The sequence below is a fragment of the Notamacropus eugenii genome, chromosome 1 (genome assembly GCF_028372415.1).
Source record: "Notamacropus eugenii isolate mMacEug1 chromosome 1, mMacEug1.pri_v2, whole genome shotgun sequence".
NCBI lineage: Eukaryota > Metazoa > Chordata > Mammalia > Diprotodontia > Macropodidae > Notamacropus > Notamacropus eugenii.
In genome coordinates this window covers 694,827,067-694,841,254 of record NC_092872.1, presented here as the reverse complement: position 1 = coordinate 694,841,254, position 14,188 = coordinate 694,827,067, and the positions used below count along the sequence as shown (strand labels likewise).

The 14,188-nt window shown below is 37.6% G+C and overlaps 1 protein-coding gene across 18 annotated transcripts in view; it reads right to left on the bottom strand.

The window, feature by feature from the left end:
- Nucleotides 1-14,188, bottom strand: part of CBFB (core-binding factor subunit beta) — a 90,410-nt gene that overhangs the window by 26,033 nt on the left and 50,189 nt on the right. For 5 of the 18 annotated variants that reach the window (XR_011972835.1, XM_072635985.1, XM_072635983.1 and 2 more), the window contains exon 5: nt 10,558-10,653. Coding sequence is in view for 15 of the 18 variants with exons in the window: in XM_072635985.1 (XP_072492086.1) it covers nt 10,558-10,653 (96 nt within the window). In the remaining 3 variants the exon portion in view is untranslated. Of the gene's footprint in view, nt 1-3,824; nt 3,925-4,749; nt 10,174-10,526; nt 10,654-14,188 lie in introns of those variants that run through there. The other 13 variants (XR_011972834.1, XM_072635977.1, XM_072635984.1 and 10 more) reach the window with 6 other exon arrangements.

The window sequence follows — 14,188 nt, the reverse complement described above, 5'->3', positions numbered from 1 at the left end:
CATTTGAAAATTTGGACAACTTTTCCAGTAAACTTTATACAGAAAATTAAGTTAAAATACTTGATTAGCTATAGACTACAAAGAATGGAAAAGCTGACTGCTGCCTAACAGCAGAGTTCCCGAGTGAGGAGGTAGATCTTATATCAGCACAAATGTTCTTTCACAGCAGAATCAATTTATTTAAAGTGTTGATTGGTGTAGAAACCAATTAAAATAAACATACAAACATATATAAAATACATATAACCTCTTTAAAAACACCTACTAGAATAATTTTATTTGGTTGTTGAAACTATCCTTCTTTAAACACAATCAACTGCCCATCATTTATGGCACTTGCTCCATTTCCCCATCTTCTGGCCCCATATCTCAGAGCAGTCTGCTTGAAATATTCAACTAGGAATCATTCTTTGGCAATACTTTACCTATTTGTTATGGTGGGTAAAGTATCTACACAGAGATCTGAAGAATAAGCATGAGACTCTACTGGGGAAAGAAATGTTTAAAGACAGACCCAACTACATGTGATTATTTTCATATGCTGCCCAACAGTGGATGAATGTTTCCAAAGACCAAAGCTGGCGCCTGTTTCTGGGACAGAAGCTGGGTGGTGGAATATTGCAAGGATTTTTTTCCCCCTATTGGACTACACAATCTGGTCTCCATTAAAGTCATTTCAATTACTACAGTCTTAAATTCTTTCTAATTTTAAACAGATATTTTAAGCCATGAATTACCTTTTAATACCAAAAAGGCCTATTTCAAAACCTACAAGTCCAACATTACTAATTATTTTATATTAAAAAAGGACAAGTCTCCATGAAACTTTAAAATGTAAAATTCTCCGTCTTCTAGGATGTAACATTCAGCTTTAAATACTCATCAAACGGACATTGATACACTGACATAGTTTAAATTCTCATAACCTGACCCACAGGGGATGGAATATAGTTCTCAAAAGATTCTCAGTTATATGAATTGAATTTGTTTTGAGTGCCAAATTACACTTCCTAAATACTGAATCTTATGATAATATTATTATTGAAGTTCAAAATTTTAACCATACCAATTAGGAAAATGTAATAGCTAAGATTTTCACTGACCAGAGTTAATTTTTTCACATTTTAAGTCATTATGTCTTCCAGAGTATGAGAAAATATTCTTTATACAAGTAAAGTGGCTATAGACAGACCTAGAAAAATAAAGTAATTCTGAACAACTGGAACTAAAATGAAAATTTCAGACTCAGGAGAGAGCAACTCAAGCTTCTATTGTTTCAATTAGGATTAGAAGCAGGAAAGCTTTTATTCTCTTCAAAACTAACATTATCACAGAGGAGTTAATTCTTCTGGAAGACTACTGGGTACCGGGAGCCAAGGAGGGTGGAAATGCAGGAGTACGCAGAAATAGAACTCTGGGACTTTTTATTCCATTGCTCTGCAAATCATTTTCCCGCATGCCAATGATTTAACAGTCATTTAGCCAAAGTTCCCCGAGTAAATCATGTTTATTCCCTCTACTGCAAAAAGTATCCCTCATTTGCCAAGTCAAGTCATTGTTTTCCAATAGGGTAAGTTCACGATATTTCTGAGAAGTAAAGAAAATTTACTGCAGAAATTCAGCAGAAAAGCAGTATAGATATAGCCTATTTGATACTTACAATGAAGAAATTGAATGTTTTCCATATTTTGCAAAAGAAATGGTCTGTCTGAGATCAGTAAAAACCCAGCCAGGCAGGACTAATAGTTGACAGAAATGCTTCAAGGTTTTTGACATACATGACCTCATTTGATCCTTGCAACAATCCAGAAGCCTAGGCTATTATTATCATCCCTATCTGCATATGAGGTGAAGTGACTTACACAGTCAGTATCTTTGGTGGAATTCACTCCATCTTCCTGACTCCAAGGCCAGCCCTCTGCCTACTTGCCTCGATGCTTTCCCAAACTCATTGATTTGGTAAGCTCAAAGCTTCTTTCTCCAGTATCTAAGTAACTCTTATCAGGGGCATTCCAGACTCTGAATAGGACTACTGCCATTCCTATTGCTACTTTGCCCCTCCCTCTTAACCAGGAAACAGGGACCACCCACTAAGACCTTATTAAATCTCTTCAGCCTTCTCTTTTACAGGCAAATAATCTCAGTTTGTCTCATAGGGTTTCTAGGCAGTTATTATTTGCTAGTGCATCTCTGTGGGTAGTATGGTCACAAATCATCCTTTGAAGCAGAGTGTGTTACAGCAGGAAAGCGTAGTGTGCCTATAGTCAGGAGACATGGGTTCTAGGTTCTAGCTCAGGCACGAGACTGCTATGGCACATTTGGAAAATCACTGTCCTCTGGGCTCTAACTTCATCTATAAAATAAGGAGATTAGAGTAGATAATGTTTAATGATTCTTTCAGCATTATGTGCCTGTTCATGAAAGCAAATCTCAACTAGAATTTCCAAATAAAAAAAAAAACAAAACTTGTACTACATTATAATTTTGCTTCCTCCTGGGAAACAACCATAATGTAGAAGAAAGTATAGTAATACACTCAGAATCAGTATTCTGACAAAATGGTATGAAAACAAGCTGACATCAAAAATTTACCTAAGCAAAAACATACATACAATTCTATATACCCTTCCCCAACTTTCTATCGTACACTCCATAGTTAGTAGGGATTCAGTTCAGTCTCTGAAATAGCCTGTTCAGTTCTCACTTCCCTTATCTGTAAAGTGGAGTAGGAGTATTATAAAAAATAACAATCCATTCAATCCATTTTTAACAGCATTGTTTCTAATACCTCCCTCCCCCCACCATACTTCCTGTCAATGGGGTAGGAAGAGGAACCTAAACCTCCAAGGACTGGGAATGTTTAAAGGAAAGACATGTACAGTGTATAATGGAACAGACTATTAAAATTAATATCTACAAGCAGAAAGAATATAAAGAAACTGAGAAAGACCTTGATGGAATAAAGCAAAGCTAAGAATGCAAACGTTGAAGCACAGACGCCACAAGAGGTATAGGTGTAGAAAAGGATAAGTGAACATGAATGAATAAAAAATAGCTGATGGAGTTCTGAAGGGAGTGAATGACAAGCTTTTACATTTAAACCCTAAAATGCAGTTACCTAATTCTGAGTATAGAAAAATTTGTAAAATTGTAAGCTGGCTTTAACTGCTATTTAATATTGAATAATGAAAGCTACAAAAAATTAAGATAATTAGATTAGATTAGATAATTAGATTAGATTAGATAATTTCTAAGATCCCTTTTAAAAGGAGTCCAGCACTCACACATCTAAAGTATCGCATAACTATAATCATAATAAATATATTATTTAATAAAATGGTTTTTATACTCCATGTCTGACATGAGTCATGTGACAAGTCACAATTTCTCTGGGCCTCAGCTTCTTTATTTGCAAATTGAAGGGGTTAGACTAGATGGCTTGAGGCCCCTTCCAGGGAGCAATTTATGACTCTATGTTAAAATGAAATATAAAACTCATTATCATTACTAACACAGCCAGCCTGGCAGAGTGGAGAGAATGCTGGGCTTACGGACAGGAAGATCTGAGTTCAAAGCCTGCCTCTGACACTCACTAGCTATTACACTGGGCAAGTCACTTAATGTCCATATGTCTTAGGCATACTGTTAGGAACTTGGTAGTAATCAAATTAGGTAGAGGAAATTTCTTGTGCCAGTAAATTTCTAGTTTTTTTTCCCACGTGTGTGTATATAATACACACACACACACACACACACACACACACGTGCACTTTTGAATATGTCTTGTATATATACAGTTGTTTATATGATATCTCCCCCATTACCTGAGGGTGGGAACTGTTTTTGCCTTTCATTGTATCTCCAGAGATTGGTACAGTACTGTGCACATATTAAGCACTTCAGAAATATTCTTGCCTCTTTGATCTGCAAAATGTGACAAGGAAACCAAGTATTGAAAGGTTTACCATCCCTAAAGACATAGTATTTCCACAGGAGGAAAGATTTAAAAGGGTAAAGACTGGAAACAGGGGGACCAACTCACAGGGCATTGTATAGGCAATGAGATGAGAAGGGCCAGATCTAGGATGTTGGCCTTCTAGAAAGAATTATGCATTCCAGTAGAATAAGATCCCTGAGGGCTGGGATGTTTTGCTTGTTTTTGTATCCCTAGTAACCAGCTTTGAAATGTATGGGGTGTTCAGGGAGAACTAGCACCTCTGGTACGTGGGTTGCCAAGCCCTCATGGGCTGCTCATCCACCTTTGATGTCCATTGGTCACTCAACTATCACTCATGGCTCCAAGAAGCTGCAGCATGCACAGTGGCCAAACCCCAGTAAAATTGTCTTGGCAGATGGGCTAAACCAAGTTGAGGGTGACTGATAGACCTCAAACTCATTGGTGAATTAGGGGGATGTCTATCCCAACCATGTGAAGACTTTCCCTGGCTAAACAGGGGTGAGAAAATTTGTTCCAACAGCCATGAAGGCAGCTGAATCAGCATGTGGTGGAGTGGTTAGAGTTCGGTCAGACATTGAAAACACCAACACCATCCACTTTATCTCTGCATCTCCAATCTTCTTGAGTTTTGGCCTGCCACTTGTCTTTGATGATTCTGGAGGAGAGTGAGGCTGAGGACTTACTGCAACTCTGCCTCACTTAAATTCAATTCATGAGCAGGTGAAGATATTACCCTGTGATATCATTAGTCCTCTTTGAAAATGAAGAATGAACAAAAGCCCAGTCCAGAGTAGGTGTTTAAAAAAATGTTTATTAAATTGAGTTTAACTGATGAATTTGAATTGTTGTGAAATGATATGGAAGTGAAACGGATAATCTGCAAATGATTAGACAAAGGGGATGAAGGATGATGAAGAATATAACTCTGGGTCACCAGAGGAATGGTGGTGCCCTCGGTAGAAATAAGAACATTTTTAAGAAAGGCAGTTTCTTTTTCGTGATCTTGTCTCTGTGTATAGATAGCATTCCTCTGAGTCTGCTTATTTTGCTCTCTCTCTCATTCGTAAAACCTTCCCAGGTTTCTATGAATTCATCATATTTATAATTTCTTAGTGCACAAAGACATTCTGTTGTTCATTTCTCATAATTTGTTCAACTGTTTCCCCCCTATGTGAGTACTTCTTTAGTGGTTTTTTTCCTTAAGTCAACAAAGGATAATTTTACAAAGTTATCAATAAACTATCCATATAAGCCTAATTCAGTTAACCTTTGGTTACTTATACTCCTGATGTTCAAAAAAGGACAAGAACTGGAACAAGATGGAAGTTTTTTTTGTGGGGGGAGGACGATATTCATTTAATTGAATTAGTAAAACATTAAATCATTAATTTATCATATCATCAAGTTATTCACACTGTTCTTCAAGGTCACCAAACATCTAAGCTTCTAAATTCACAGACCTTTTCTCCTGGACCTTTCTGCACTTTTTGATAATTGTAGAGAGCATGACCATGAGGGCACCTGGTCATAATGAACCATGTTTAAAGATAAAGTCTTTGTTTCCACATGAAAATGTCTCCCAGTGGAAGATCTAAGCATCCTCAATACTACATTCAAGACTTTTCTGGCACTGATGGCATATGAATACCCTTGTGAGCACTCTTTGCCACTGATACCACACTAAAGATGCCCAAGTCATCATATGCTGGAACCATACTCTCAAGAATTGGACTTTGTAAGAAATAGAGACAAAATTGGGGGAGCAGAGAGAACTAGAGAATATAGGGTCCTCAGACTCCTGGTTCTCTGCAAGGGAAACACACATGTCTGCTGGGCTACTATAAGGACCCATGGGACCCTAGGAGAGGAAGAACCATATGTCCCTAAGAGAAACCACGTGGCTGTAGAAATGACAGATAGCAGCTCCTAGATAAAGCAGGAGCTATAGTCAAGGAAGAATATGAGACAGTCATTATGTGAAAGAGCATTCCCAGACCTTGCCCTTCATTATTATTGTAAATTATTGGTCTAAGAAGGCTCAGGGATAGAAGTGACCCTAAGTGTCTTCTCCTTTCAGAGGGAGGCCTTAATCACCAAGTACTACTGTTAAGTCTGAAGGACCATAGGTCCCTGGGGAAGTTAGGCTCACTAGTGGGAAAGTAGTTGATTCTATCCTCCGCAAGTACTCTTCCCCTCTGGCGAAGCGTCAAACCTACAGCAATACTGCAAGTTTAAATGTGTGAACAGGTCCCTGGGGAAGATGTGACTCACTGAAGAGGAAGGAGTGATGTTTTTACTATATGGATTTGGGTATTAGTACTTTGTGTTTTGTTGGGTGACATAAAATTTGTCCTATATCCAATTTCATTTTAGTCTGAGTTTTTGCTGAGCTTTTACCTTTTTGGTATATACATGTGGTATAAATTTACTTTCTTAGAGAAAAGACCTTTGGTGGGTATATGAGAAAAGGGGAAATTTTTTATGAGACACTTTTTCCAAGATCAAACCTAATCTCTATAAACCCAGAGCTTTGGTTCTAAGTCATGGATTACACATCGCTGAATTCCTGGATAGGGAAGAAAATATAGTCTTAATTTGGATTTCAAAAATCAACTTTGTAAGTCTAAGATGTGTGGATAAATTAGCAGTTCACCTGAAAAGGAATTGGGGATTTTGGTGGATTGCAAGTTCAATTTATCAGTATGATATGGTAGCCAAGAAAGTTATTATAATCTTACTTTAAATCAAGAAAAGCACAATATCTAGTAATAGAAGAATTATGGTGGTGCTATATTTTGACATATTAGACCATATTTGGTGTACTCTGCTGCTCTGGGAGACGCATTTAAGAAGGGCATTGATAAACCAGAGCATCCATAGAAGGGTTACCAGGATGGAAAGAAAGAATCTTGAATTCATGCCACTTAAGGATCTGCCGAAAAAACTGGAGATGTGCAGCCTCGAGGAGACTAAGAGGGAGATATGATAGCTGTCTCAAATATCTGAAGGGTGAAGAGGAATTAGTTTAGATCAGACACAGATTTAGAGCTATAAGTGGCTTTAAGATGTCATCTAATCTAACCTCCTCATTTTACACTTGAAACTAAGGCCAAGGAAAAAGAAATGACATGTCCATGGCCACCCAGATAGTCAGTAGTAGAGTCAAGAATTGAACTCATTTTTGAAACCCAAATATGGAGCTCAATGACTTTCCCCTTTTGATCCCCAAAGCCAGAAATAAGAGCAATGAATGAAAAAGTTGCAAAGATATAAATTTTAGGCCTGACATAATGGAAAACTTCCTAACAATTAGGCTATCCAAAAGCAGAAAAAGCTGCTTGAGGTAATGAGTTTCCCCTAACTGGAAATTTTCAAGCAATGGTTCTAAGACCATCGTTTTAGAAGGGATTCCTGTTCAAGTGTGGATTGAAGTTAGAAGGTTCAAGTTGGAAGGCCTTTGGGCTGGATTAGAAGGCCTTTAAAGTTCCTTCCCACTCAGGGATTCTGATACTTTCTTTGGTTTCCATGACCTAGTTTTCTTCTTGGTCTTTTAGGTGAATACTCCTTTGCTAATTCCTCACATATGCCTAAATCTTAAGTGTGGGTGCTCCCTTGAGCGTAGTGCTCTCTCTCTCTCTCTTTTTGAAACAATACACATTCTCTTTTGGCGGACTCATCAGCTTCTATGGATTCAACTATCATCTCTACGCAGATGATTTCCAAATCTAAATATCCAGCACTATTCCTTTTTCTAACATCCAGTCCTTTATCAACCAACTGCCTCCTAGCAATCTCTCATAGAAACCCCATGGCTACTGCAAATTCAACAAATCCAAAATGGAACTCATAATTTTGTCCCCACTAAAAAAGTGGGGACACTAGTTTAGAACACTCTGCAATCCAGGTCAAGTAATCTCTTTGTTCTTGACAAGGACACTCTATTTCTTGATTCAGTGCCTTTGCAATGGCCATCCCTTATGCCTAGAATTCGCTCATTCCTTAACCTCTGCTTCAGAGGCCCTTTCTATCTTTTAAGATACAGCTAATGGAGGTATGAAGCCTCTCCTGATCTCCCCACCTGCCAGTGCTCTCCCTCTGAAGCTGCTCAGTATGTATTTGTATTTATTCACTTACTATTTATGGTGCTTATACAGTTATATATACTTGTTGCACCTCCCCCGCCACCCCCATTTGAATGCAAGCTCCTTAAAAGGAGAAGGGTTTATTTCATTCTTTCTAACTGTAGGCAAGCACTAGCATAGTGCCTGGTGCACAGGAGGTACAGATTGGTTCTGTTGAGGGCACAACCATCCTTCCAAGTACCTGAGTTCAGAAGCTGAGATTCATTCTGGCCTCCTTCCTCTCCTTTTCTCCCCCATTAAATCAGTTGCTAAGTCTTCTGATTCTTTCTCCACTATCCTTTCTTTTCCATTCACATATGGCCACCCCCTTGTCCAGGTCTGCATCACTATTTACTTGGTCTTGCATTGGTAGCAACTTCCTCATAGATTTCATTGCATCAAGGCTCACCTATAAACAACTGTGAGGCATTTAAAGTTCTCACAACTTTTCCCATCCCCACCTCTCCAGACTTTTCACACACTGTTTCCCTTGCCATACTGTGATTCAGACAGCTTGGCTTCCTCACTGTTCTAGACAAATACCACTCCATCTTTGGTTTTTGAGGTTTTTTACGAAATCTTCTCCAGGCCTGGAAGGTTCTCCTTTCTCACCTTTGCCTCAGAGTTTTCCCCGGATTCCTTTAAGGCTCAGCCAAATACTACTTCTACGTGAATGCTGGCCTGATCCTCCTGGCTGCTAGTACCCTCTCTCCCATAAATAATTCACATTTATTTTGAATATATCATGTGTATACATATTCATGTTGGCTTCCCTATTGGAACAGAAGCACTCTGAGAGTAGGAACTCTTAATTTCTATCCCCAGAATTTAGCATAGTTCCTGGCACATGAAAAACACTTAAATGTGTGATGATTTCCAGTTTGTTATTTCATCAATGAATCCTCCATACATCACAGGTCAGATCATGTCATTTCCCTGCTCAAGCATTTTTTTAGTGGCTCCATACTGCCACAAAGCTAAACTACTAGTTCCTTTCATTTAAAGCCCTCCACAACTTGGCTCTAACCTATCAACCATCCTTAACTTAGGCTTCCCTAGAATCATCAGCTCAGATATAATCTCTGCACGAAGGCCTCTCTGGTCCTCCCCAGATCTCAATGCTCTTCTCCTCCAATAACCTGGCATTCCCCTCTCCCAGTAGAATGTGAGCTTTTTTTAGGACAGAGATGGTTTTGTTTTTGCCTGCGTGTCCTCAGAACCTAACATAGTACCTGGTATTCAGCAGGTGCTTAATAAATGTTTTCAGGATTCAAAGGAAGGCTCAGTTATAGAAACAGGTACTTAAAGAAAATGGGGCTAAAAGCCTGATTACAAAAACTGGAAAATTTTCAGGAAACTGTAACAAAGCATTTCTTTTTCCTTTTCCACTCATGTCCTTAGGTGCAAAGATAAGTAGATATATGAACTGCCTGGGAACACAATGTATAATATTACATGCCCTTTTGTTTTATTTGCTTGTTAATCATAAAAATGGCATACATCTGGGTTAATTTCAAATGCTAGTCATCTAATATATTTTAAATACAAATCTACCTTTATGAAACAAATATGTTCTTGATATGTATACATGAAATTTATGCAACATAAGAAAACTCAGTCTCTTCAGAAATTGAAAATTTTTTGTAAAGTAATTTGTTACCCCTTATACATCTTATAAAAGTAGATAATCAGGAATAGAACTTGCATAAAATAGTTACAAATGTATCTAACAAAAAAACCACAAAGTAGCGGTTGGCAGATCTATTCTCTCAGAAGCTAAGCACTAAACATTTCTGTAACAAATTAACAAATAGAATAATACAAATGATTCTGAATGAATCAGAGATGTAGAGGTGTGAGACCTGAGAGATCATTTTGTTCAACCCCTTCAATTTACAAAATAATGAAACAAAGGTCAAGAGATAGAAAAGGACTCGCCCATGGTCAAGTAAGCAGTAGAGGACCCTCAAGTTCCAAGTCTTTGCTCTTTTTACGGTGCCACAGGGTTTTCCTTAAAGCATCTTCAAAAAACAAGATGAATAAAGTAGAGTATAGCACCAAGTGATACTGTCTGCCCAATGGTTCCATGATGATCTAAGAACGTATTTTAAGCAGAGGTAACTTTTTCAAGTAACTGAAAGAAAGTGGACATCCAAACCACAAATTCTGGAGAAGACAAAATATGTTGCTGACAGATTTTCACTGATAGACAAACAGGTATGAGATAAAGTGCCAGCTTTCACTTAATTCAAATCTTAAATTTATATGTTTTCTTTCAGTATATCATGCATTCAGATTTAGGATTTAATTAAATTCAAAATCATAGTAAAAGAATTTTCTAAAACTAACAGAGAAATTTAAAACAACATAATTCCCCAATAATTCTTTGATGCATTATCAAACAAATATTACAAACCCACCCTGGGAGTTTGGGGTAAAGTACTAACCAGTTACTGCCAGCAGCTGTGAAACTCTCACCTCCATTTCCTCCCTATGAGACCTGTCTCTATCTTCAAATTCACGTGTCCTTCGCCGAGCCTCTTCAAAGGCCTGCTGGGCCAAGGCATCCTCCTGCTATCAGAAAAAGGAATGAAATGAAGAGTCTTTCTTTGACTTACAACGAATAGTCAACATTAATTTTAATGACCTGTTTACTTGTCACCACTCCCCTTCGATATACAAAATGAAAGACTTCCTCCAAATGCCACTGCTTGTAGATTAAGTTTATGTTAGTTTTAAAAATCTTGCATTTTCCTGTTTCTACATGAGTTTCTACTGAGGTAGACTTAGGATATCTGTGTGCAAATATTTTCTCAGTTAACTACAAGTTGTGTGATCATGTAACCTTTTGGAACTTGGTTCTCTTTTCCATAAAATGGAAATAATATTCATGCTACTTACCCCATGGGCTGCTCTCCTATCTAATCATCCAGCCCAACTCTCTCTTGTTGAGCTTCTGTCTCACATCTCCAACTGCTTACTGGACATCTTAAACTATATGTCTTGTAGAAGTCTTAAACTCAACATATCCAACATCGAGTTCATTCTCTTTCACCCCTAACTCATTATCTTTTCTCCCTTTCCCTCCTCCTACTTCCCCTATTACTATTAAGTGAACTATCATTCTCCAGCCTTTCTATGTAGGTGTAATCTTCAACTCTTCACTTTCTCACTTCTGTGTCTGATCTGTTACCAAGGACTGTTTATTGTACTTTCACAACATTTCTTGCACATGATCCCTTCTCTCCTGACACCACCATGACCCTGTTGCAGGTTCTCATCACCACACACCTGAACTATTCTAATAGCCTGCTGGTTGGCCTCCCTGCCTTAAATGTTTCCCTACTTGAGTTGAACCACTATTCAGCTGTCAAAATGCTCTTCGTAAAGTGCAGGTCTGACCATGTCACCACCTCTATTTAATAACACTTCTAAAATCCGGTTTTACTTAAAAAGCCCTTCATAGCTTTGCTTCTTCCTGCTTTTTCAGTCTCTATATACCTTAACCTCCCTCCATACACTCTGACATTCAGGGACACTGTCTACTTTGCTGGTTCCTAAACAAGATACTCTGTCTCCCAAGTCTAGGCATTTTGTTTTTTTAAATGGTATTTTATTTTTTCCAATTACACGTAAAGACAATTTTTAACATTCCTTTTTACAAAATTTTGAGTTTTAATTTTTTTCGCCTTTCCCTCCCCTCTTCCTAAAATGGCAAGCAATTTGATATATTACATATGGGCAATCATGTAAAACATATTTCCACATTAGTCACGGTGTGAAAGAAGAAACAGACCAAAAGGAAACACACACACACACAAATAAGTGAAAATAGTATGCTCTGACCTGCATTCAGAGTCCATCAGTTCTTTATCTGAATGTGGATAGCATTTTTTGAGTTCTCTGGATTTGTCTTAGATCACTGTATTGCTGAGAAGAGCTAAGTCATTCAGTTGATCATCACATAATGTTGCTGTTATTGTGTACAATGTTCTCCTGGTTCTGCTCATTTCACTCAGTATCAGTTCATGCAAGTCTTTTCAGGTTTTTCTGAAATCTGCCTGCCCATCATTTCTTACAGCACAACAGTATTCCATTATGTTCATATACCACAGCTTGTTCAGCCATTTCCCCAACTGATGGGCAACCCTTCAATTTCCAATTTTTTGCTACCACAAAAAGAGCTGTTATAAGTATTTTGTGCAGGTAGGCCCTTTTCCCTTTTTTTGTGATCTCTTTAGGATAAAAGTCTATGCATTTTCTTTAAAAAATACTCTTGATTTTGAATTTAATTAGATTGTGTATTTTTTTACCTTACCATAGTTTCTTCTTCCTCCCCTGTTCCTCCCAGAAAGGCATCCCGTACAATAAATAGTATTTTTTTAAAGACAAAATAAATCAGCCTGACTAATGCATTGACAAAGGCTAAGAATGTGTGTAATGCACAACACTTGTGGTGGGGTAGGAATGTCTCCTTATCTCTTCTTGTGAGCTGGGCTTGTTCTTAATAATTCTGTTTTATGATGCATTTTTGCTTGTTTTTGGTTGTGCTTTCCATTTTTATTGCTGGAGTCATTAAAGGTACATCATTTTCTTGGTTTCACTGACTTCACTCTGCATCAGTTGATGTGGATCTTTCCCTGCTTCTCTTTGTGAAAATGTGTCATTTCTTACAAATATAAGAATGCATAGTCACAGACCATTACTTTCATGTATCATAATTTGTTTAGTCATTCCCCTATTGGTTGGCATCTATTTTGTTTCCAATTCTTTGTTATCACAAAAACTGCACCTATAAATATTTTCATTTCTATGAGCACTTTTTCTTATCAATGGTGTCCTTGTGTGTTATAAGCCCAGAAATGGAATTTCTGGGTCAAAGGATATGTGGTCATTTTAGTCACTTTACTTTCATAATTCCAAATGGTGCTACTGATTCACCAAAATATATAAATATTTAAACCAAAAGCCATTCCCCAACAGATGAGTGGTCAAAGGATATGAACAAAGAATTCTCAAATGAAGAATTGCAAACTATTAACCACCTCACATGAAATACTCTAAATCACTAATAAGAAAAATGCAAATCAACACAAGTCCGAGGTTTCATCTCACATCTTGCAAATTGTTAAAGATGACAAAAGATGTAAACAGTAGTGGTTAGAAAAAATAAGCACACATGTATATTGTTCTGATAGGGAGTTTCTCACACGAAGAATAGTAATGAGGTTGATGTAGAAGACATGAAAATATTAAATTAGGTTCATTTTAATTTTTATATTCCTTTTTAAGATTTCACAGCAAATAAGCAGAGTCACACTAGAACTAGGGTCTCAAAACTTTTAATATTTTGGTTTGGTTTTTTTTTTGGCCAGGCAACTGGAGTTAGGTGACTTGCCCAAGGTCACACAGCCAGTAGGTTTCAAGTGTCTAGTCTGAGGCCAGATTTGAATTCAAGTCCTCCTAACTGCAGAGCAGGTACTCCATTCACTGCACCACCTAGCTTGCCACATCCCACCCGTTTATTTTACTTTTAAAAAAACATTTTATCTGTTTTAATCAGCCAAGATCTGCCTTCTTATCCTCCCATCACTCCAATCCCTCCTCCCCAAATGAGAAAACAAGGAGAAAAGAAAACATCACAAACATGTACAATCAATTAAAACAAATTTCCATTGTCTATGGTCCCAACCACCTCCCCCCACCTCCCATCATTAATTGTCTCACTCTACATTCTGAGTCCTTTAACCTCTCTATTAGGAGGTATCATGTTTCATCATTAATCTTTGCAAAACCTGGGTGGTCATTATGTTGATAAGAGTTCATTATGTTGATAAGTTCAAAGTTATATGTCATAATTCATTCATCCATTCCCCAATTGATGGGCATTTTCTCAGATTCTCACCTCAAAAAGTTATGAATATTTTTGTACATCTTTTGAAGCTTCTTTTGTTTGAGACTAATCTTTCCCTTAATCTACCTTTTCTCTAACTTCCCCTCCTTCTATCTCCTTTTTCCCTCCTATATCCCTGTTTAGTGAAAGGTATTTCTGCATCCAATTGTGTGCGTGTGTGTGTGTGTCCGTCCTTCCTTATTTTGATCAGTTCAG